Source organism: Eulemur rufifrons, chromosome 28 (genome assembly GCF_041146395.1).
Source record: "Eulemur rufifrons isolate Redbay chromosome 28, OSU_ERuf_1, whole genome shotgun sequence".
NCBI lineage: Eukaryota > Metazoa > Chordata > Mammalia > Primates > Lemuridae > Eulemur > Eulemur rufifrons.
The window spans coordinates 50,096,565-50,121,380 of NC_091010.1; the positions used below are offsets into that span (position 1 = coordinate 50,096,565).

Below are 24,816 nucleotides of genomic sequence, written 5' to 3' on the forward strand. Positions count from 1 at the left end.
AGGTTTGCTGCTGCAGGGCCAGGTGCGGCCCACTGTGGCCCAAGTTCCAGGCTGATCCCTGGCTGCAATTAGCCCTTTCTGCTGCCCCAAATGCACTATATGGGTAATGCCACTTTCTATTTGTGCACTGAGTAGAGCAAAATCTCAGAGAACTATTTTCTAGAACCTGGCTGGCCTCCCCTTCCCAGCCTAAGTGATAGTCTGTCCTGGCTGTCAGGTTCTTGGTCTAGTTAGAAATGGAACCCTCCACAAGGTCAGTGTGGGCCACAGTGCACTGGCCATCAGAGGTGGCGCTGCAGAGCCATTTGGACCCATGGAGGACCTGCTGCCTGCAACCCACATGTCTCTCCAGCTGGTCCTGCTCCCCTGGTGACGTCTGAAAGTCCCAGGACTCTTTGGGTCTCCCTGGGAGATCTTGCTATGTATGACTGTGGCGGTTTTAATAATAAAGAGCCAGCACACTTCAAGATGGGGAAAACAGCAGGACTAAGTTGTTCTGCCTGGGCTGAAGTCTATGGAAAAGGCAGTTGAGAAGACTGGACTAATGGCACCAGCCAATGAAGTCCTCAAGTCACCTGTAATGGAGGCCAGTCCTCCTATGCTACAAACTCTGTATTTGACACTTCATAAAAATCTGAACAGGCCTTCACTTGAGGACAGACACGGTGGACTTTCTCAAAAAAGGACAGAAAAGCAAGCCCTGTAAACTTTCATCTCACAGACTGACAACAATGGCTCGTCTTGAAGGACGGACAGGGTCACCCGAGGATGCAACAAAATCCCTCCAATCCCAAGTGACTGATGGAAGAAACATCTTAAAATCATCACAGAACGGAGAACAAGTTCAGAAAAAAAAAAAAATAAATAACAGATGGTTTGAATAAAAAAAAAAAAACTCAGAGAAAAATCAACAGAGGAGGAAAACCACTGCTTAGAAATACAGAAGAAACCTCTCAAAGTATGTAGAAACATGAACTACACGTATCAGATGCACAGCCTCTGCAAGAAGATGGCTGCAGACACGGAAAAAAAAACGAGAAGAGCACCACTTTCTTCTATCAGAATGAGATCCCCTTCCATGAGAAGAGAGCTGAAGAAAGTTGGATGGCAAATCTGCCAACGAGAGAATGCCCAGTGAGCTCAGAAAATGATTACAACAAATACCAGTGGCCATTCTGTTTCCGTGGTTTCACATGCAGCCCTCAGAGGCCTAAAAGTCCTCTGGACCATCAGGTCCCCACAGAGGAGGAGGACCAACCTGTGATGGCTCAGGGATCCAGGGTCACAGGCACATTTGAGTCAAACTTTCAAGTAGTCGATCCAGAACATCCACAACCACAGCAAGACATTTGCCTGTTTTCTCTTTTAAAAAGTACTTTTGATTGATCTTTTTAGTTTAACTGCTATTATTTAATCGGTGTTATAATTGCTCATCCTTAAGTTTGATAGCATTAAAAAGCCTACTATTTTTCAAATATATATTTATTTAATATAATTCTTTTTTTTTTTTTTGACCATTATATAATGAGTTTATCTGTGTTCTAAAATAATGAAACATCAACATACACCTTTCCACCTTCATGGGTCGTGGCCAACATAGAACTTGGACAGGAAATCCTTTGGCCTTGGTGCTTCTGTTTCATGGAAGAACCTCATAACATGTGTCCGCTGCTTCCATACTTTAATTGTTTCTTCCAGTTCCATCTTTCCCTTAATGACCAGAAGATCAACCACTCTGGGGTCTTTGACATGGGCATTCTTCATAAACATTTCTTGGACTTTGTCCCGTCCCTGTTTCACAGTGATGTCTAGCTGGAATAAATGTACAGTGTTTGGCACCTCCCGATACCAGGCGCGGTAGAGCTCGCGAACTCTCCGCTTGGCCTCGTTCATGTCTCGACTGAAAATGGGCTTCACAGAGGTGCTAGCCGCAGCAGCCGCCCGGTGGACGCTGCCCGCCGCCATCTTGCTAGGCAATATAATTCTTATAAACATATTATTTCTACTTCGTTGTACCCACTAGAATGATGGGTTTAAGTACTGTAGCTGATTTAAATAAAAGTTTCATCATTATTTAACCCATCATTAAAGTTTAACACGGATAGAGACCTGTAAAACAATAAAGACCACTTCTATATGTTGTGAGCTGCTATTAAAAATGAATTTTTTTTTTTTTTTTTTTTTTGAGACAGAGCCTCACTCTGTTGCCCAGGCTAGAGTGAGTGCCGTGGCGTCAGCCTAGCTCACAGCAACCTCAAACTCCTGAGCTCAAGGGATCCTCCTGTCTCAGCCTCCCGAGTAGTTGGGACTACAGGCATGCACCACCATGCCCGGCTAATTTTTTCTATATATATTTGTAGCTGTCTATATAATTTCTTTCTATTTTTAGTAGAGATGGGGTCTCGCTCTTGCTCAGGCTGGTCTCGAACTCCTGAGCTCAAACGATCCGCCCACCTCGGCCTCCCAGAGTGCTAGGATTATAGGCGTGAGCCACCGCGCCCGGCCTAAAAATGAATTTTTTTAATGAAAAAAACCCCCACAAAAACCTAAACACTACCACTGCCACCACAAATTTATCAGTATTTTTTATTACTTTACCCTAAATTCAGGTTTAGGGGAGCTGACAGTTGTAATCATTTTACAGTGCAATTCTGACGCTAACTACCCAGAGTTAGGTCAAATTTCACAGGTGAAGGACAGTCCCCCACAAAACTGCTCTCACTTCAGTAAGGTCACTTCTCACTAGCCCCAAATTGGGTGAGGGTCCTTAGGCCATCTGCACTACTGACCAACTGGCTACAAATTTGAGAGTTCCCAAGACTCCCTCAGGTCTGGTAATTTGCTAAAATGACTCACAGAACTCAGGAAGGGGCTACACTTATGATTACAATATTATAAATAAAGGGTAGACATCAGGACCAGCCAAATGAAGAGAAGCACAGGGCAAGGTCTGGGAGAGCACAAAGCTTCTGTGTCCTCAGGATACATCACCCTCTGACACATCAGCGTATGATTACCAACCAGGGAAGCTCGTCTGACCCCAGGGTCAGTTTTTACTGGGGTCTCATAATGTAGGCATGATTAACTGAATCACTGGACACATGACTGAACTCAATCTCTAGCTCCCTGGCCCTCACTCACTCCTGTGTAGGACTGATATAACCTGGCTCAAAACCCCAACCCTTTAATCAGATAGTTTATCTTTTGTGCATGGACAGCCCCTCCCAATCTCCACAAACCCCAAACCCCTGTCCTGAAATTACCTAGGGACCCCAGCATGAGATACCTCATTAGCATAAACTCAGGTGTGCTTCAAGGGGCCCGCATGAATAACGAAGACACTGTTATCACTCAGGAAACTATAATTTAGAGGTTTCCCTGGAAGAACCAAGGGCAAAGGCCAGCCAAATTCTTTATTACACAACATATTTGTTTCACATTTTATCATTTTGTTATTTTGTTTAAGACATTGTTTGCCATTTAAATATTCCTAAATTTTATGCAGTCAAAAGCTTTCTCTTTATGGCAAATCTAACCAAACCAAACAACAATAACAAAACAAAAAGCTATACTAGTGGAATTTCCCACCCCTAGGAACCCTATGGTATAGGCTAAAGAAGACGACTGTGAAATGATGACTGATGTCTGTTTCAACCACGAGTTTCATTTTAAAAAACACATTGAAAACATCCTTACCAGTGAAAGAGCAAAGGTAAAGATCACTCGTCCCTGTTTTCCTTGGTTTGTTTTTAATACATCACACAGTCCCTCGCCCACAGAAGAGTTAAGCCCCTATCACGTCCCTGACACTTGCGTGCTCACCCACAGAAGATCTTTAAGCAAGGCTGGCATTTGGTGTGAATTAATTTCTTCCTGAGGAGATGAACTATGAAGAATACCATACTGTTCTGGAAAATGGAAAGCTGTGGAGGAGGCTGGCTGCCTTCCAAGGGAAAAAACAAAACAAAACAGACCATTTCCAACAATAATCAGGAAATAAAGGTGTGGTGAAAAATCCGCACAAAAGGCTATAGTGTAAGGTCATCCAAATATATCTGTACATAGAGCTGGAAACAGACAAAACCTCATCTCATTGAAAATGTGGACACTTGAGATTCCTGACTACTTCTGACTCATAGCTTGCTATTCAGAAGGCCCTTCATTGGAAAGCCTCACTCAAAATAACAAAAGGAGTTTAACCAAACTTCTCAACTAGCACAGTAAACACGTGATGATCCACCCACAGCACGTGAATTATTTAAATCTACCCTAAACTGAATTTGCTGTATTTTTAAGTATGATAAACTTGTCTTTAGTAACCACTATTCTAATTTTAAAAAATTCTTTTAAACTTCACATTTATAATGCCTTGCTGCTTCGCCTGCTATTTCTTGAGGGCGCACTACATGCCAGGCACTGCTCTAAGCGCTGGGATTAAAGGTGAACAAGGCAGATGATAAACTCCTTCTCAGGGAGCTTATAACATTTTGATTCTGATTAATTCAAAATAAAGCAAACCCTCACAAGAAAACCAGGCATGGTTAAGCCCCATTTTTACAAAGAAGAAACCTAAGCTTTACAGAAGATGAGTCACGGGTGCAGCTTCACAGAAGGCGAGTCACATGTGCAGGCCAGGTGAGGGGCAGAGTTAGGAGGAGCCAGGCCTAGGAATACCTGGTCCAGTGATCCTTCCACCAAGAGCAGGTCCCAGAAAAGACAACTGAACAGTTTTAAATATGAAAGACCCCAAACGCAGGTAAAAAACGTTCATTACAAAGGTTACTCCCCCAAACACCTATTGGAAAAAAAAAAAAAAGATTTAATCTGTTTTTACCTTACAAAGAAATGAACTCATTCAAAGGTCCAGGCTAGGTCATTTTCAAAGCCTGCAGCAGGAAAGGCTCTCCCGAAAGCCCCTAATCCCAGCTTTCTGCAACTTTGGGGGACTGAGCCCAGGGCATCCATCATGAACAGCCACATACCTGGCACCTGGCGGGACTCTTTTAAATCCAGGATGTCCCTGATGTAGAGTTTTGCAAAGGCTAGAAACACAGGATCCAAACCCCACAAGAGGGAAGGGGTCTCCTCTTCACACTGGCTGGATTCAGACTGCATCAGGAGGCCGGGCTGTGGTTTCCAACCAACCCTGAAAAGATGTGCATCACTGAGTCAAGGATCTAGATGAAAGACACAACAATCAGGACGTGTGGTGTTTAATGCGGGTCAAACTGGCACGGCCCCGAAGCTGCTCCCAGATGGCCGTCCAGATTCTGGGAGGGGTAAACCCAGGGGTCCAGGGCCCAGTCAAACGCCATGCCACGAGGCGTGGGGAGAGGCGTTCCTCGTGCGAGGACCCGAGTTCCTCATGGCTCTCCCACTGTTCTCCTTCCCCAAAAAGACCAACTTCGAAATGGCTAAACACCAACTTTTCACTTTGGGGAGATATGTCGATACGGGCGTACCCTGAAACCGCTTTATATGGGTGGGGTCCAGGGAAGAATGGGAGCCTTCGCTGCCACGCACGTGGCTGGGGCACGGTGGATGGATCTGGTTGTCGCTCTGCCTGTAAACCTTCCGCTTTTCGGGATGGGCCCAGAAAAAAAGCAAAAAGGAAACAAACAAACAAAAAAAATGAGCCCGCCCACAGCCCCTCCCGTCGCCGGCAGCTCCGTCCCTTCCGGCGCGCGGAGCCGCGCGGCAACAACCCCGCCCGGCGCAGGAGCCGCGGCCTCTGAAGTTCCGGCCAGCACCCTCCCACCCCGGCACCGCCCCGCGCGGGGGACTAACCCAGGTCTCCCAGCCAGCAAACTTCCCCGCTGCGGCCGCGCCTCGTCACGGCTCCTCCCAGCCCGCCGAGGCCCCGCCCCTTCCGGCGCCCCGCCGAGGCCCCGCCCCAAGCTCTGCTCCAGGTGGCTATGGGGCTGTGGGGCGTCCTTTTGGCTCAGGCAGGGCCCAAGTGGCAGAGACTTCGGAGCTGGCTCTGAAATTCCTGCTGCTCAAACCATGCCCTCCAAATCACCCTTTCACCCCATCCCCTGCTGGTGACGGGACCCTAAATCAGGATTTCCATGAGGTTGGGACAGGATCAAAGTATATATTTATTTTTTGGTTCCTGATAGGTTAAACAAACAAAAAATTAAGGCAGTGCGAAAGGAGGGTTGCAATGTGGCATATGTTAAATGTTTATTTACGGTTGGTAAATGATCTACTGACATACACGCACTGGGACTCTACAGTTTCACTTAGAGATAATGTCAGTATCTAAATTTGAGCCGTTGAGTAAGGTCTTGACTCTGCCGGGCAGTAGCCCTACAAAATCATGACAATACATTTTGTCTGCTTTCCTCTTACTGGGTCTACAATCTAGAAAGTTGTACACTTAAGAACTTTGAAAAGCTGGCATTTTGGTAAATCATGGCCACTTTGATGGTGCTTAGTCCCCAGCAGTTCTAATTTAAAGTGAGAAAAGATAGCCACGTTCCACTCCCATAAAGAAGCTATGTGCAGACATTACTCCAAATGGCAAGAGTTCTCTCTAATTTATAGGTACCCTGGAAAATGGCAGGAGGATTACAGGTCACCCAGCAGACCATTCTGGGGGAGGCAGATTGTGGCCAAAGAGATAATTGCTAAACTATTTATCAGAGAAGGAACTCTAAGCAGCTGGGATGGAAAATGTGTCATTAAAACCATGGCATTTAATTACCTCCCTGGCCACTGAGAAGCTAAAAAAGAGCCCTTGGTAGAGTACAGCATTGCCCAGATACTACTGCAATGAACAGTTGCGTCTGTAGCGTTTAAGATTTAATCAACAAAAGCCACCCTCTCTTATAGGAGGCAGGTTGTCATCAAGGAAACACACCCAGCAGGACAGGTGCTTCCTGCTGACCTGTCAGATGGGGAGAGACAGGTTGGGTGACATTTTCCTGACTGCACACATCTACTTCAGGGTGGAACCCAAGAAGAAAATCACTATTGGGTGTACTCAGAGTCAGATGATTTCAGGAATGACTCTCATGGCTCTCAAGGGTAGAGTGCTGGATATAAGAGCCCTTGGGGACTCCACGTTTACTGCCAGCCTTGGGGAAGACCACACCCATGTGGTGTAAGCAGAGCAGACTGCCCTGATGTCATCTTTTACAAGGAAGGGAGGACTCTTTGGAGCGTAGGGGTATTCCTTGCCATCTGAGCCCAAAATCTGAAGGAGTATGTTGTAAATGAAACCTAAGGTGAGATGTAGAACAGAATTTCCAGACTGCAGAAGCGTCTAGAGGAATTTGGGAGGATCCTCTTCCCTTCAGTTTCCATCACGGCAGAGTCCAGGTTCACCAAACCACTTCCTGGACACGTGTGGTTTGGTGCCTGGACACGAGAAGGGACTCCTGAAATCTTCGCCAACACTGCAGCCTGGGATTCTGCAACACTGCAAAGTAGATACTTCAAAACCCAACATTTAACACTTAATGCCAGGACTCCTTCTTATGGCTTCTCATCGTGAAACTTGGTAAATTTGGTTTCAAAGACATTTTTCAAGGAATAGACAAGCATTTCTAGAAAGTTAAGATTTTAACAAATTCTTCTAGAAAATGAGGGGATTGCAGTGCATATCTCATACCTCAAAGCTCAAACTATCTTGTTTTAAACATTTTTGACATCTTACAGGTAGAATGGAGTTTGTCTACTTGCAGCTTGGGTTAGATTTTCTGCTTAAAGTTTATGGTTGACAAAGATTTCCTCCTTGACCAAACTCTGACCAGGCTCCTTTGAGCCTTCTTCTCAGTGAGGCCTCAACCTTAGCCCATGAAGACTCGAACAAACACTAGCATAGCTTCTGGCAGCTCAAGGCCACATTCCTAGGATGACCCTAGCCTCCTCTAAAGTGCCTGCCTGAGAAAACTCAAGGCTGCCAAAAGAATGCACTATTTATTCTGGCCAACACCTGAAGACAGGGCCCCTGTCTCCCAGTCTCGGTGGGAGGGTAGGAGCCTAACTTCAGTAAGCACCAGTTAGCAAACCTAGATGGGTTTCACATGGGCCAAGCCCCTCCCTTCCCAAATTTTGTAATTTGTCACTTCCCAGACTCTGCTCAAGCCCCAGCTATTCCTCCCTAATCCCCCATCCCCAACTCATTTTCTCTTTAAAAAGCCTGATTACCTCTCTACAAATCTGAAGGGAACTCAGTTCTTCTGCCTATTGTCAGTAGTTCCTGAATAAAATCTGTTTTCACTGCTTTAAAGTGTGGCTGTGTTTATCTGACATTAATAAAGACAACTTATCAACATTCTAATTATGTTAATGTTACAACCCTGGGGGAGACACCTTCAGTGACTCAGCATACCTTGAGCTCTGTCTGTGTGCTTTGGCACTGGGCTGTGTGGGGGCCACTAATTATGTCAGTGGAGCACAAAGAATGAAGCCTGTAATATATTAAACAACAAAGCAAGAGACTAAATTGTGATTAAATACAGAATGAGTGGCCTGGATAATAACCACTATATGAATTACAGGAGTCAATGGAGGGGCCTCATTAAGTGAGATAACAGTAGCCACTGGAACAAGATAAGCAATCAATGCATAGAAGCTATTATTTGTATTCACTGTGGAGGTGGGATTTAAGCTGGGCTTTGACCCTATGGAGGAGCTGTTTTTCATTCATTGATTCAGGAAGCATATTTTTTAAAGCACTTGTCAAGCACTGTCCTAGATAAAACAGATTGGGGTTCCAGCTCTCGTGGAGCCTCCATTCTGTTGGGGGAAAAGGAAAGGACAATAAACAAATAAATGAATAAAATAAGTACAGATTGTTCTCAGTGCTTTGAAAGAAAAAAGTTTTTTATGATTATTCAAAACGGGGTGTGGGATCTACTTTATATAGATCTGGTTTCATAAGATGAGATGAAGTGACATTCGGGCTGAGACCCAAAGAGAGAAGCAGCGACGACACCACAAAGAGCTCAAGAAAGAATATTCCAGTCAGCAGTCAAAGCAAAGGCTGCTGTCTGGAGGCAGCAAAGTACTCCCCTGTTCAAGGAACAGAAGAGAGAGTGCAGGAGTGGCTGTGTAAGCAAGTGGAGAGACAGGCAGAAGGCAGATCCGAAGGACCTTGTAGGCCATGACAGGTTGGGAGTGTATTCTTAATCTCCCTATATGTAAGGGGGGATAATATTGTGATGGGTGGGAGCAGGGCAAAGGCAGCAGGATGAGCAAGTCATGTGCACTGGCAAGCCCACCCAGCAGCCTGGCTGGAGAGGGCAGCTGCAGTGAAAGCCAGCTGGAGACCAGGGTTTTAGCTAGGCTCTGAAGGACTTGAATTAGCCTCTCCTTTGAGGCCTCACGTAAGCAATAGGGTGTTGTTAATTACTTATCAGAGGAATGATTTAATGAATTAAAAATTTGTAGGTGTACCTGCCATATCTAACATACTATGGTAGAGAGTACAAAAATATGTGAGAAGTGTTCTCAACTTAGTTTACTGAATCTATCCTGAAAATTGTGTCTTAGGGCTATTCACCAATTGATGATGAAGAAACTAGAGTAAGAAAATATTGTTGGGCTCATGGCAGTGGGTCTCGCCTACATCACTTGTCCTCCTGCCTCCTCAACAACTTTGTTCAACCCCCTATGAGGTTACCCACCCTCTCTCTCTGGATTCCCCTGGGCACACAAGCATGCTCTCCTGCTCTCTTTAAATGTCATCCAGCTTTAAGAAAATAGGCCAGGCATGGTGGCTCACACCTGTAATCGTAGCACTTTGGGAGGCTGAGGCAGGAGGATTGTTTGAGACCAGGAGTTCAAGACCAGCCTGAGCAAGAGCAAGACCCCGTTTCTACAAAAAAGTAGAAAAATTAGCTGGGTGTGGTGGTGCACACCTGTAGTTCCAGCTACTTGGGAGGCTGAGACAGGAGGATTGCTTGTGCCCAGGAGTTGGAGGCTGCAGTGAGCTATGATAACGCCACTGCACTCTAGCTGGGGAGACAGACAGAGACCCTGTCTCCAACCTCCTTTCCCCCCCAAAAAAAACCAAAAAGAGAAAAGAAAGAAAGAAAGAAAGAAAACAAACAGTCTCCCTGAAGACCTAGGCTCCTTTAACTACTACTGCCCTTTGGTTCACTTTCTTCCTCTCTTTCAAAGCTAAGCTCCCTGAAAGAGTACCAATCCTCCTTTATCCACACTTCCCTATGGTGTTTCTCAAATTCAACCCACCATTATTTATCTCCCCTTATTCTTCACCCAACCCCACCCCAGCCTCCCACCCCACTGACACTGCTCTCTGAAGATTTACAATTACCTTAGGAGATTCAAATTCTCAAACGTAATGGATACTTTTCTTTCCTTATCATTCTTCAGCTTTTTTTTTTTTTTCCAATTCTCTAGCATTTGATGTTGATTTGATCATATCCTCTCATGCCCTGCCTTGGCTTCCTCATATCATCCTGTCTGGTTTTTCTTCTACCTCTCTGTTTCTTGCTCAGCATCCTCGTCTACTGTTTATCTCTTACATGTTGATGTTCCCCAAGGTTCAGTCCTCTGCTCACTTCCCTCCTCACCCTATGTATTCTCTCTGACTAGCCTCATTCAAAAACCAATATTCCAGCGACTCTGAATTCTTCACATCTGGCCCAGAACTCTCTCCTGAGTCCCCCATATGAATTTCCAACTGGACTCTGCTGGGTACCCCAAACTAAACCTCTTCCCCCACAGTTCTGCTCCTCCCTTCCTTGTCAGGATGAATGTCACCATCACCTGCTGATTGTCTAAGTCAGAAACTGGGAGGTTTCAAGGACACTTCCCTCTCTCTCACCCTGAGATGCAATTAGTCACGAAGACCTGTCAATTCCGCTTTCTAAATATGTTCTCTTAATTTAGCCTCACCTCCCTGTTCCTACTGCCATCGCCTTAGTCCAGGCTTTCATCATGTATCGCCTGGATTACTAACACCACCATCCAACTAGTTCCTCTGCCCCTAGCCTGGCCTCCTTCCAATGCATCATCTACGCTGCTGCCAAGAGGAGCCTTATAAAATGCAAATTAGATGATATTACTCTCTGTTTAAAATCTTTCAATAGCTTTATATAGTCTGCCGAATGAAGTTCAAATTCCTTAGCATTTCATACCAAGTTTCTCCTGGCCTGGACACGACCTGCCTCTGCAGGCTCATTTGGCCCCAACCCCTCGTAGCTATCCCACACTACAGGCCAGCATCTCCCCAGCGCTGTTCCCAGGAGCACTTCCTCAAAATATTCATGAAAGTCTGGCCAAATAGTGAATGGATTTAAACACAGTAACATACATTGAGAATACCCAAGAAAGGAATGGAATGGTTAAAGTTTTGAGCACCAAACTCCAATGAACATCTCAAGGAACTTAGTTTGGGAAATACAACTGAAGGTATTGGGAAAACTTACGGTTCCTAGAATATGCCATGCTCTCTTTTGCTCTGTCATCCTCCATAGTCACCAAACGTGAAGCCGGAGGCTGAATCAGGAGGATCTTTTGAGCCCAGAAGTTTGAGGTTGCAGTGAGCTGTGATGAGGCCACCGCACTTTAGCTGGGCAACAGAGTGAGACCCTGTCTCAAAAAAACAAAAACAACAAACAAACAAAAATTATTTTTAGGGTAACATTTAAATTGCTCTCAATTTTGAAAAAAATGTTTTACTTATTTTTTATGGATTATAATCTAAGGATTGCAATATGCATCTTTATTTGGTATTATATAATCTACTTCAGACTAATACTAATTTAATTCCTGGAAAATATAGAAATTTTATTTCTTCACTTCTTCTTTGTGCTATTATTGTCATCTATATTACATCTGTATATGCTATAAACCCTACAGTACAATGTTATAATTATTGCTTTATACAAGCTCCTGTCTTTGAAAGACATGAGACAAGAAATGAGAAGAAAAATTACTGTAGAGTGTTTTAAAATAGTTCATATAATTATCCCTTCTGGTACACTTCCTTTCTCCCTTTGGGTACAGGTGCTCCAAATTGAATGAGCCCCTCGCCGGGACAGAGGTGCATGCTGGTGCTCACAGGTTGCCCTGCCTGGTCAGAACCTATGGTGACCAAGCAGGGGGCCAGTACAGGGATGGAAGCAGCCCCAGGCCAGAATGCCATAGACTCCCACTGTTCTTACCTGAAGTTCAGCTGTTTTTCAAGCGTAACTGCTTTTGTGCATGCCTTTGATCTATTCTCAGAGTGCTGAAATGGTTGTTCTGGCCAGTTTTGTCCAGCTTTGTGATTGTATTTTGGGGAGATGTTTTGCTGATCTTCTCAATCAGCCATGGCTGGAAGTCCTTGATGGTAGGGCTGTTAGTTAACAGTAAGTCTGCTGGGTCGGGGGAATGAGGTGGCTCAAGAATTCAAGGGGCGAAGGACTGAATAGCAAAACAAAGTCAGAAATTGCCTGGTTGGAGAAAACAGTTATTCGCAGCCAATCCTGCCTCATGAAGTTTGAAGGAGGTTCCTATGTCAGCAGACGGTGCCCTGTGAACCAGGGTGCAATTCACCAAGAGCTTCCTGGAATGAGAAGAACTAGAAATGACAGTGAGAGATGGCTGAGAGTGAGATACCCTCTAGGGCCTCACGTTTAAAACAAGTAGCTCCTTCCTCCCCAAATGGTCTTGATCAAAGCGGATCCAGAGATTAGGATGATGACCTTTGCAAAGATGAAGAAAGCAGAGGGATGGGCTGGGGTTTATCCTGAAGAACAGAGAATGACTTTATCATAAAGAAAACTTGTGTCCCAAGAGACTAGTGTGAGCCCATGAAAGAGAATTTCACTGTTTGTACTTGATAAATCCATATCTTGGAGAAAGTAGAATGATGGTTGCCAGGGGCTGGGGGGAAGGAAGAATGGGGAGTTGCTGTTTAATGGGGTACAGTTTCAGGCTTATGCAATTAAAAGAGTTCTGGAGATGGATGGTAGTGATGGTTGCATAACAATATGAATATACTTAATACCGCTGAACTGTAAGATGGTAAATGTTATGTGTATGTTACCACAATTTTAAAATTCAAAAGAAAATCAAAGATTAAAAAAAGTCTGTGTCTCAGGGCAATACTAGACATGGTTTGTAGAGTTTATGGTATGTAGACTTATGTGATAATCACCTGTGCTCTACATTATGCCTGGTCATTTCCACCATAAATCCAGTGTCTTGCCAAGGGTGGAGGTTCCCATGGTTACTCATAGTTTATGAGATGGACGGACTTTTTTCAAAATTGGACTCATGCTCATAATGAGATGAGTGGAAATGATCAAACCTTGGTTCTTCACCTCAAGTCTTAGGTGCACCCACTCTTCTGAGAAAGTCCAAGAGCGTGCTCTGACAGATGACAGACGTCCTCACGGGGCAGAGCTGGCAACACGACTATTTCTCTACTACCCACCAGCTACTAGCGAGAACACCAGCTGGAAAACATTTTTGTCTTATTCTTATATTTCTCTTACCGTAAAGATGCTACAGCTGGGTGCATTGGCTCATGCCTGTAATCCCAGTACTTTGGGAGGCCAAGGCAAGAGGATTGCTTGAGGCCAGGAGTTTGAGACCAGCCTGGGCAACATGGTGAGACCCCATGTCTACAAAAAATAAAAATTAAACAAATTAGCTGTGTGTGGTGGTGAGTGCTATAGTTCCAGCTACTTAGGAGGCTGAGGCAGGAGGATAGCTTGAGCCCAGGAGTTTGAGGCTGCGGTGAGCAATGACCATGCCACTGCTCTCCAGCAAGACCCTGTTGCTAAAAAAAGATGCTACAGAGATTGTAAGGGAGCTGGCTAAGGAGTAAGTTTTGGAGAGACTGGATTAATAATCATCATAATAGGCCAGGATAAAAGGATTAATACAAACGTCAAAGGCTGGGCCTTGGTGGCTCATACCTGTAACCCCAGACCTTTGGGAGGCTGAGGCAGGAGGATCACTTGAGTGCAGGAGTTTGAGACCAGCCTGGGTAACATGGCCAGACCCCATCTCTAAGCTAAATAAATAAAATGTCAAAAAGAAATGAGAACTTTTCTTTTTAGGCAGGACCTTTATGAAAGCTTGTAATCTTGATCAAATAAATTGTATACAGATGAACATACAATTTTAAAAGTAATCTAAAATGGTGTGTTTTCCAATTTTTTAAATGTTGAGTATATATTACTTAATAACAAAAGTTATTTTAAAATTAGCATCCCTTTGATCTCACAAATGTAATGTTAAGTGAAAGAAGCCAGACACTCCAAAGAGAGTACTATTGTACGATTGTATTCACATAAAGTACAAAACCAGGCAAAAATGTTCTGTGCTATCAGAAGTCAAGACAGTGGTTACCCTAAGGTGGGGTGCAAGCGACCATGAAGGGGGCCTTTGTGAGACTACTGGTCATTTAGTGTTTCCTGATCTGTATCTATATTGTATTTCAATAAAATATTTTTTCAAGTTTGCATCCTTAGCATTTGAAGTTGCATTAAAAAATGAATGTGTTAAACATATGAGACCCCATATTTTGTGTTATTGTCACTTGCATAGACAAAAGACCATTTTAAATGTTAATGTAATTCAAGAGAAGAGATAGAGCATCATCCTATACTTTCCTTCATTATTTGACATGTGCCTACAGGCTCAAATAGCCATTGCATTTCATAAGCATTAGCATAAAGCTGGACAACTGAATAGAATTGTGTTTCTCTTATCAACTTATAATTCTCCCCAGGGCTAATTTCAATCAAGGAAAAATTTAACTCCCCAATGATGTCAAAGACAGCATATTCCAGAGGTTAATTAACGAGTCACCCAGAGAAGATCGAACAGCTATTATGCTGACACGTTCAAGGGCTAATCGGTTCTGATGATGTAATTTGCGGTAGTGCTTGATGTCTATTAGCCTGATGGGTGACAGCTGCTCTGGGCCTGGATGATTAAAGTGTGAAGCATGGGGGTGGAGATGGGGGTGGGGGAGGAGTGCTCTCAAATGGAGAGAGATTTTTATAGAGCCAGAGTGAATACAACCTAGTTATGCTGGTTATCCTACCTGGAAAGCCTGCCCATTCATCTCCTCTTTATTTATACAAATTTTACCAGGCCTAACACAATCTCAACTCCAGCCTCCCCTCAGCCAAGACCACCCCAGTCAACACTGGCTGCTGCTCCCTTCCCTGAACTTACAGTCGGCATCACACACTTTAGCACTTATCTTTTCCCTAGTTACTTTGTGAATGTGTACCTTGTTTCTCCAACTTGACGATAATCTACTTAAAGACATCATTTTTTCTATATCCTCCCACACCATGAAGGATGATAAGCACAAAAATTAAATAAAAATTAACTGGATCAAAATGTTGATAATTGTCCAAGCAGAGGGATGATTACATATGGATCTATTCTAGTATTCTTTTTACTTTTGTGCATGTTTGAAAATTTCCTTGGTATCAGAGTTGGCAGATTTAGCAAATAAAAATGCAGGATGCTCAGTTAAATTTGAATTTTAGGTAAACAATGAATAAGTTCTTATTCATTATATTATATTTTATTATATCACTTATAATATCATACCTATTTAACTTAATCATATATTTATAACAATATTATTCATACTGTAACATTATGTATCATTTTTTATATTATTATTTTATGTTCCTACGAGACATACTAAAAAGTTACTTATTTTATCTGAAATGTGAATTTAACTGGGTAGTCTGTATTTTATCTGGCAACCCAACTTGCTAGAAACTTAAAAACATAATGGTGATTAATCAATGGGCTAAAACAAAGTGAATTGTAGAAACACCATAGTGTCTCTTAGAGTGCAGTGTAGTCTGGTGCCACTTGCATTAGAATCCCCTGTGGAGCCTGTTAAAATGGCAGCTCCCAATGGCCTCTAGACCCAGCCTAGAGTCACCAAATCGGTATTTCTGCTGGTGGGACTGTGCATTTGCAGTAAGTTTTCTACGTGATCCTGATGCTCGTGCTAGCCAAAGTGATATCTATGATGTTTCAAGTTTTTCTGATTTGATCTTTTATTTCCTTACTGTGTGTGACCTCATTTGAGCAACTTCTCAAGGACCTGACTTGAAAGATATTAATATTCCTTTTCAATGATTCATTAAAGATTATAATTCAAATAAAGTCACAAATATTCTAGGAGCCTTGTTTAGTTAAGCTACTCTTTAATATTCATCCAATAACCCAACATTTAACTACCGATATATATCTATTGTTTTTTTTGGAGACAGAGTCTCACTCTGTTGCCTGAGCTAGAGTGCTGTGGCATCAGCCTAGCTCACAGCAACCTCAAACTCCTGGGCTTAAGCAATCCTTTTGCCTCAGCCTCCCGAGTAGCTGGGACTATAGGCATGTGCCACCATGCCCGGCTAATTTTTTCTATATATTTTTAGTTGTCCAGCTAATTTCTTTCTATTTTCAGTAGAGATGGGGGGGGGAGTCTCTCTCTTGCTCAGGCTGGTCTCGAACTCCTGACCTCGAGCAATCCTCCCGCCTTGGCCTCCCAGAGTGCTAGGATTACAGGCGTGAGCCACTGTGCCTGGCCAACTCTATTAAATTTAGTTTGTCTAGTTTTTCTTTTAACAATCCCGAGTATGCATAATCAAGAGGTGGAGAGAACATAAAATTGTATAAGGAAAAATTCATTGATAAGAGAGCATTCTCTCACGATATGGGAGTTCACCTTGGCAAGGACCCCAGGGGACACTAGCTGTCACACTGCTAGGATGTCTCTTGGAAGTTAGAGAAAACATCACATCAAATTGGTCTATTTTATCAATAATATCGTGCTAATCATACTAGGTGAGCAAGAAGTACAAGTATGTTGGAGGCTTTGATTGATAAGACACTTGTAGGCCGGGCGCGGTGGCTCACGCCTGTAATCCTAGCACTCTGGGAGGCCGAGGTGGGCGGATCGTTTGAGCTCAGGAGTTCGAGACCAGCCTGAGCAAGAGCGAGACCCCATCTCTACTAAAAAAAAAATAGAAAGAAATTATATGGACAGCTAAAAATATATATAGAAAAAATCAGCCGGGCATGGTGGCGCATGCCTGTAGTCCCAGCTACTCGGGAGGCTGAGACAGGAGGATCGCTTGAGCTCAGGAGTTTGAGGTTGCTGTGAGCTAGGCTGACGCCACGGCACTCACTCTAGCCTGGGCAACAGAGTGAGACTCTGTCTCAAAAAAAAAAAAAAAAAAAAAAAAAAAAAAGACACTTGTGCTTCAGACAGTGGGGGCTCTGCCAAGGCAGTGAAATTTTCAGACCACACGGTGCCACATCAGTATACATGCTGGGCTATACGGGACATCCCCTCCAAAATAAAGGACAAATGCTTGCATTTCACGGCTCCACTATGGAAAAGGAAGCACAGTGCCAGATAGGGTTCTGGAGGCAGCATTTTCCACACTCAGAAATACTGCTTCTGCTCTTTTGATGGTAAGTGGGAAGACTTCCTGCTTTGACCAGGGCTTTAAAGGAGGTCCAGGATGTAGAAAGAGCAGCCCTGCCACTGGCACCTTTCTAAGCAGCAGACCTCCACATTCAAAGTGGCTTACGTTGTCTCTAAACTCCTTCAACAGTCCCCTCAAATCTTCTGTGAAGAGGTACCTCCCATCAAGGGTGGGTGCAAGCAGTGGTGGAGTTTTACATCCAGATTCATGTGCTGTAGGGCAGACACTCTACTGGGGACTTGTAAACCCTGAGACCATGGAGCACCTGAGTACCCCTGGAATTCTTCAGAAAACCAGGGAAATGAAGCCAAAGATGGAATGTATGGGGAGGCCCCAGCTGATGACTGGGTTGCACATCTAATTCATCATTATACAAATTAGGAAGGTGCGGAAGAGTTGTCAAACATGCAAAAAATGGTTTGAGACCAGCCTGAACAAGAATGAGACCCCATCACTACTGAAAATAGAAAAATTAGCCGGGCATGGTGGCGCGCTCGTAGTCAGTCCCAGCTACTCGGGAGGCGGAAGCAGGAAGAGCACCTTGAGCCTAGGAGTTTGAGGTTGCAGTGAACTCTAGGTTGCACTGCACTCTAGGCCGGGTCACAGAGTGAGATCGTGCCTCCAAAAAAAAAAAAAAGAAAGAAAGAAAGAAAGAAAAGAAAAATGAGTTATAAAAAGCAACAAAATGGTAATGCTCTTTACAACTGTTCTCAATTTGCATATAAAATATAAAGGTACTGTTGAAGCTCTAACCCATGTTTCCAGACTGCCCAGAATGTGGTTATAATTAAGACTCTGATATAAAATTGTGTTTCTTTGGCTTTTTCCCCAGATACCAGGTGGAATCACCAGGCCCTTGTCCTGCTCTGCTCCAGCTCCCTGGGAGACTGTCTGCTGCCGAGGCTGCCAACACCTAGGCCAAAAGTGTGCCCGGTTTCTGCAGCAGATGCCTGTCCTGACAGCATGCTTCCCTCTGCCGCAAGGGCAGTGAAACCGCCATCCAGGCTGCCAGCCCCCAAGCTGCCACTGCAGCTGCTGCCCAGTGAAATTGCCTTCACAGCCTCTCCCCAGGACAGGAGCTGGCTGGGGGACAACTTGGGTAATATGCACTCAGGTGTACTCAGCAGTAGCGTATCTAGTGATGTGATACCCAGAGGGTATAATTTTTAAACACCCTTCCATATGACTTCATCAAAATTGATCTTTGTTTCTTCATATTCAAAAGACAGTACAACTGGATTTGACTATCTTTACTCTTAGTTGATCAAGAATACTCTTTATTAATTTTAATTTTGAAAAGTTTCTTTCACATAAAGTAGCAGATGTGCAAAAGTCACAGAAAAGGTATAATCTTAGGGCTGATACAAAGGAAAAGATGTTCAATCTTACTATGAGAGAAATGCAAATTAGAATTGTGCAGTAATATTTGCACTTCTCAGATTGGCAAAGATCAAAGAGTTTGATGACATAATGTGTGGGTGGGGATGTGGGAAAGCAGGAACATTGCAAGTGGAAGTGTAAATTGGAGAGTACTTTAAAATTATAGCAATAGCTATCAACATTACAAATGCACATACCCTTTGGGTTCACATTCTGCATGTAGGAATTTTTTCTGTGGGGTGTTTTCATATGTATGAAAGGAAGTATGTGAAGATTATTTATTGCAGCATTGTTTGTAATGGCCTATAATTAGAAACAATGTAAATGTCCATCAACAGGGTAGAATAAATAAATTATATTAATTAAATTAAGTTATATGCTCTCATTAAGATAATATGAAAAGATCTTACAGATATATTAAGTGAAGAATGCAAGGTATAGAACAGTGTGTATAGCACCCTTCTTTTTTTTTTTTTATAAATATTTGTTTGCATATGCAAAAGTGATATCTTGAAGGACACTTAAGACATTTATAATGGTGGTTGACTTCGGGGAGAGCAGGTGGACCACAAGTTGCTAGAGTGGAAAGAGACCTACTTTTCATTGTATACCCAAAGACATTGTATTCATTGTCTTTGTGAAATTTGCACCATGTTAATGTACATGTAACCGTGATGTAATAAATTAAATTTTAATTTTAAATTTCTCTTTAAAGAGTATAAACTAACTACAGAGAGTTGGAGGGGGTTGAGAGCCTTGTATATCTGGATTTAGCAACATTCTGCCCACAGGTAAAAAAAAGACTAGCTTCAGTGAGTACAGCAGAGTTAAATGTGGCCAATATCCCACTGAGTCTTTGGTCAGGTACGAACATATCTAAGTCTAAGGATCAAACACCTATGCAAGGAATGTAGCACATAGATAAATGATTTTGTTTTCTAAACAGATTAAGAGAAAACTTTCTAAAAATGTAAAGGAGATGTTTATGTTGAGGATTCAGGCTTGGGATTCACCCTGGACATCTATCTCCCTTCATCCACATATCTATGAATCATCAAATCCTATCACTTTAGCCACCAAAAAATATCACAAATATCTAGACTTCTCTGTACCACTTCCCTAGTCCAAGCCACCATCAACCCAGACTGGCATTCCCTAATCCTTTCATTCTAAATTAGAATCCCTAGTAACCTCTATTCTCTTTCACAACGCCCTTTATTTTTCTTCAAAACTCTTATGCATATATGATATATCTATTGTTGTACTTGTTTAATTAACGTCTACTTCTCCAACTGGAATATAAACTCCATGAGGTCAGGGACCACGTTGGGTCTACGGCCATACCACCCTGAACGCGCCCTGAAGGTAAGCAGGGTCGGGCCTGGTTAGTTCTTGGATGGGAGGGACCATGTTGGTTTGCTAGTTACTATATTCCCAACTAAAAAATTTGTGTTGAGCTGGGAGAGGTGGCTCACACCTATAATCCTAGCATTCTGGAAGGCCGAGGCGGGAGGATAGTTTGAGCTCAGGAATTTGAGACCCGCCTGAGCAAGAGTGAGACCCCCATCTCTACTAAAAATAGTAAAAATTAGACAGGTGTTGTGGTGCATGCCTGTAGTCCCAGCTACTAGGTGCAAGAGGATCACCCCAGGAGTTTGAGGTTGCTATGAGCTAGGCTGATGCCACAGCACTTTAGCCGGGGCAACAGAGTGAGACTCTGTCTCCAAAAAAAAACAAAAAAAAATTGTGTTGAATGAATGAATAAGCTAGATACAGAACCCACCGGAGAAACATAGTTGTTTGCATAATGGGAATTTTAAAAACCAACACTGAGGAGACTACAAGGAGGTAAATTATCAGAAACAATTATGTTCTTGGTCATGGAGGACAGTCTAGAAAATATGCTAGAACTTTTAGTCTCTGACCTGCACAGATTTGCCATACATTGAGAATCATCAGCCTAGGTGCTCCACCAACGAGGCACAAGACCCTAATACTAGCAAATTGAGCAATTCTTTCTCCACTGGGAACTTGATTCTCTCTATTCTGCTTTAGTGTGGAAGAGCCAAGAGCTTCTTATTTGAAGACATGAGGTCAAAGACTGTATTGTTTTAGCAGCACCTCTCTAGCAAGTTTGCACAGGTTGAGTATGAATCAGGTGGAGTTCACAACAAAGTTTTACTTCAGACATTTTCTAAAATAACTCCACAAAAGTTTAGCTCTGGTAATTGAAGATGACATTGACCTCATGCACTGCTAATGCACATTTTAAAACTCTCAGGGAGTTAGAAATAAGTCTCCAGTGATTATGTTACCAGGTTATAATGGTCAGGAGGACTTTGTAGATAATTTGCTTCATGTTCTGTTGTATCGTAATAATTTATTTATGTGTCTGTCTCTTTTGCCATTGGACTATGCCCTCCTCAAGGGCAGGAATATAAGTGGAATTCAATAAATACTTCTTAAATGAATAATCTGAACTCAGTACCTGGATTTGATTCTTGAAGGAAGAGAGTTTATAGAAAGAGACAGTTATTCACTTATTAGATCTGTTACCCAAGGTAGACCATTTAATCTCTCTTCATACCCTCTTCTTTTAAAAGAATTATGAAGAATTTAAACACAGAGACAAATATAAAGAATTGTAAAATTAACATTTACTACCTAGCTTTATATAATTTTAATATTTTATTAAATATGGCAGAGAGAATGCCATGTGTTCATCAAATCCCATTTCATTTTCCTCCTCCTGAATACACAAGATTGTGTTTCTCAGCCTACTTTAGAGTTAGGTTGGTACCATGAGACTAGTTCTGCCAATGTGCTGTAAGTAGATGTGGTATGTGTCACTTCCAGCGTAAGCATGAAAGAATGACCGAGTCTCTGGGCTCTATTTCCCTGTAGCAAGATTCTGGCAGCAATGTTTTCAAATGGTGGTATCAGAGGACTCTGGAGCCTCCATCAGTCTGTACTCTGAATGACTCTATGGATCAGTGTTTGAGAATCTCTCTCGCTCTACATCTTTATCAACATGGAGTTTTGTGAACTTTTAAAACTTTTCTGCCTGTGTAATCCTAGCACTCTGGGAGGCCGAGGTGGGGGGATCGTTTGAGCTCAGGAGTTCGAGACCAGCCTGAGCAAGAATGAGACCCTGTCTCTACTAAAAATAGAAAGAAATTAGCCAGACAACTAAAAATATATAGAAAATATTAGCCGGGCGTGGTGGGGCATGCCTGTAGTCCCAGCTACTCGGGAGGCTGAGGCAGAAAGATTGTTTGAGCCCAGGAGTTTGAGGTTGCTGTGAGCTAGGGTGACTCCACGGCACTCGAGCCCAGGCAACAGAGTGACACTCTGTCTCAAAAAATAAATAAATAAATAAAATACAACTTTTCTGCCCATACAATGGTGTGAAATCATTGCTTTAATTTGGATTTTGTTGATTTTGTTGATTATGAGTGATGTTGAACACCTTTTCAAATGCTTGGGTTCTTCTGTGAGTGCCTGTTTATATCATTTGCCCATGTTGGTTGGGCTGGAGAGGGGTGAGTTTGTTATTCTAGTGTATTGTAGGAATACTTTATATATTTTGTAAACCAATCTCTTATCAGTTACATTCACTGCAGATACTTTCTCCAAGTGTGAAGCTTATCTTTTTACTTTGTTTAAAGTATCTTTTTTGTACAGAAGTTTAAATTTATCAATCTTATTCTTCTTATGTTTTGTGTAAGAATTCTTTCTTATCTCAGAGTCATAAAGATATTTTTCTATATTTCATTTCGGAAGTTTTTTTTTTCTGCATTGATTTGGAATTAGGACTTTTAAAGACTTGCATTCCATTTGTGAGTCTTTAATCCACCTATAAAGTAACAGTTTGGGTGTGTGTGGGGGGGGATGTAAGGTAAGAACATTATATTTTTCCATAAAAATAGCCAATTTCCCAAGACCATTTATTGACTAGTCCATCTTTTCCATTGGTGGTAATACAACTTTGCCATATATCAAGTTTCCATTTATGTAGGGGTCTGTTTATAGTCTCTCTTTTCTTTTTCATTGGTTTATTTGTCCTAGGTCAAGGCCATCTTGTCTTAATTACTATAAATTTGTAACAAGTTTTGATATCAGGTAGTCTGAGTATCCATGTTAATTTTCATTACTCTTTTCTCTATTTTTGACTTTTTGTATTTCAATATGAACTTTAGGTTAAATTTGTTATAACTAAGTTGGGAATTTGGTTGAAATTGCATTTGCATTCTATTGTTATTATTGTGGTTGAGAAAGAGTTTTTTTACCATTACCTTTTTTTTTTTTTGAGACAGAGTCTCACTCTGTTGCCCAGGCTAGAGTGAGTGCCGTGGCGTCAGCCTAGCTCACAGCAACCTCAAACTCCTGAGCTCAAGCGATCCTCCTGTCTCAGCCTCCCGAGTAGCTGGGACTACAGGCATGCACCACCATGATCGGCTAATTTTTTCTATATATATTTTTAGCTGTCCATATAATTTCTTTCTATTTTTAGTAGAGGTGGGGTCTCGCTCATTGCTCAGGCTGGTCTCGAACTCCTGAGCTCAAACGATCCGCCCACCTCGGCCTCCCAGAGTGCTAGGATTACAGGCGTGAGCCACCGCGCCCGGCCTTACCATTACCTTTTCTAGTTAATACTAATGATGCATAGAAATGTTATTGATTTTCACATACTGATTTTCATACCCAGAAATCTTGTTGTGCCCTCATATTAATTATGTCCATAAAGTACCTGGAATTTGTAGGCAGTCTATGTTATTTAATAAGAATAGCTTTGATCATTTATTCCCAATTCTTATATTCCTCCTGTACAGTATTGAATAGAAGTGGTGAATCTTATTGTTTTAATGAAAATGGTCTTAAAGTTTCACCATTAAGTATTTTGTTTGCTCTGTGGTTTGTTTTGCTGTATGTTTTTGGTGGATATACTTAAGCTAAGGAAATATATTCAACTTTTTAATGCCGCAGTATCCTCATCTGTAATATGTGGATATCACTACCTGTTTCATTTATTTTGCTAGGCCATTGTGAGAATTATATAAGATATCATATAGGAAAGATCTTTGAAAATAGTGAACTACTGTATTCAGATGTCAATTAATGTGTGTGTGTATTGTTTCTTCACTGTTGTGTCCCCAGTACCTTAAAACATTTTCTGGAACACAGCTAGTGCTCAATAGACATGTGTTGGATAATTGTAAAGAGAAAGTATTAACATTAAACAGATGTTGCAGGCAAAGTATTATTTCCCAATATTAAACAGACGTTGCAGGCAAAGTATTATTTCTTTACATTTTAACAGGGATGGCAACACTGAGGCATGCATGCTGCCATTTCCTGGCAAAAAATCACTAGTGGCAAAAATCACTGAACTATCTCAGAATTCTTCTTCTGAGCTTGGACTGTCAACTTCAGAATCCATTTCAACTCGGTGTCCTAGGCAGCCTTTTCCTATCTATTGTAATTGGCATATAAAAAAGAACTACCAATTTACTACTGGTTTGGTTCAAATTTAACCAAACCAATAGCATTTAATGTTTGCTTGATTAGGCATATGGTACTGTTATAAAAGAGAAATTTAGAAATCAAAGGTTTCTCATTTCCAAAGGTAAATATCCATGGGAGGGCTACGTAATCACCAGCATGTAACAAAGCTCGGTCTGTATAATTGGTTTATTCTTCTTGTGTACTTCCTCATAAGTTGAAAACCCAATGATATCTGTTAAGTAAAAAAGCAACATCAGGCCTATATAAATTTTTCCTCTTTGTTAGTAAAGTGCTTTTTAAAAAACAAGTTTATCTTCCTTATTATATTGCTTGCTGGAAATGAGAACTGTGAGCACCATTTCAATAAGTGGATTAAAGGTCTTTATTTCTAAAAACTTTTCCTGCAAAGCCTACTGAATCTTCTATTTCTGATAGCTAGAAATTGAGGTGAATCATACTAAATCATCCCCTCAGAAACAAGAACAAAGAA

At 42.2% G+C, this 24,816-nt stretch overlaps 1 protein-coding gene and 1 pseudogene across 4 annotated transcripts in view; both read right to left on the minus strand.

The window, feature by feature from the left end:
• STN1 (STN1 subunit of CST complex) overlaps window positions 1-5,587 on the minus strand; it is a 36,467-nt gene extending 30,880 nt beyond the window's left edge. For all 4 annotated transcript variants that reach the window (XM_069460360.1, XM_069460362.1, XM_069460363.1 and 1 more), the window contains exons 1-2: window positions 5,463-5,587; window positions 4,983-5,146 (exon numbers count right to left, since the gene is read on the minus strand). In XM_069460360.1, the coding sequence (XP_069316461.1) occupies window positions 4,983-5,115 (133 nt within the window). In that variant the 5' untranslated portion in view covers window positions 5,116-5,146; window positions 5,463-5,587. The remainder of the gene's footprint in view (window positions 1-4,982; window positions 5,147-5,462) is intronic.
• LOC138376409 (NADH dehydrogenase [ubiquinone] 1 alpha subcomplex subunit 6 pseudogene) lies at window positions 1,541-1,965 on the minus strand (annotated as a pseudogene).
• Window positions 5,588-24,816: the final 19,229 nt, after the last annotated feature.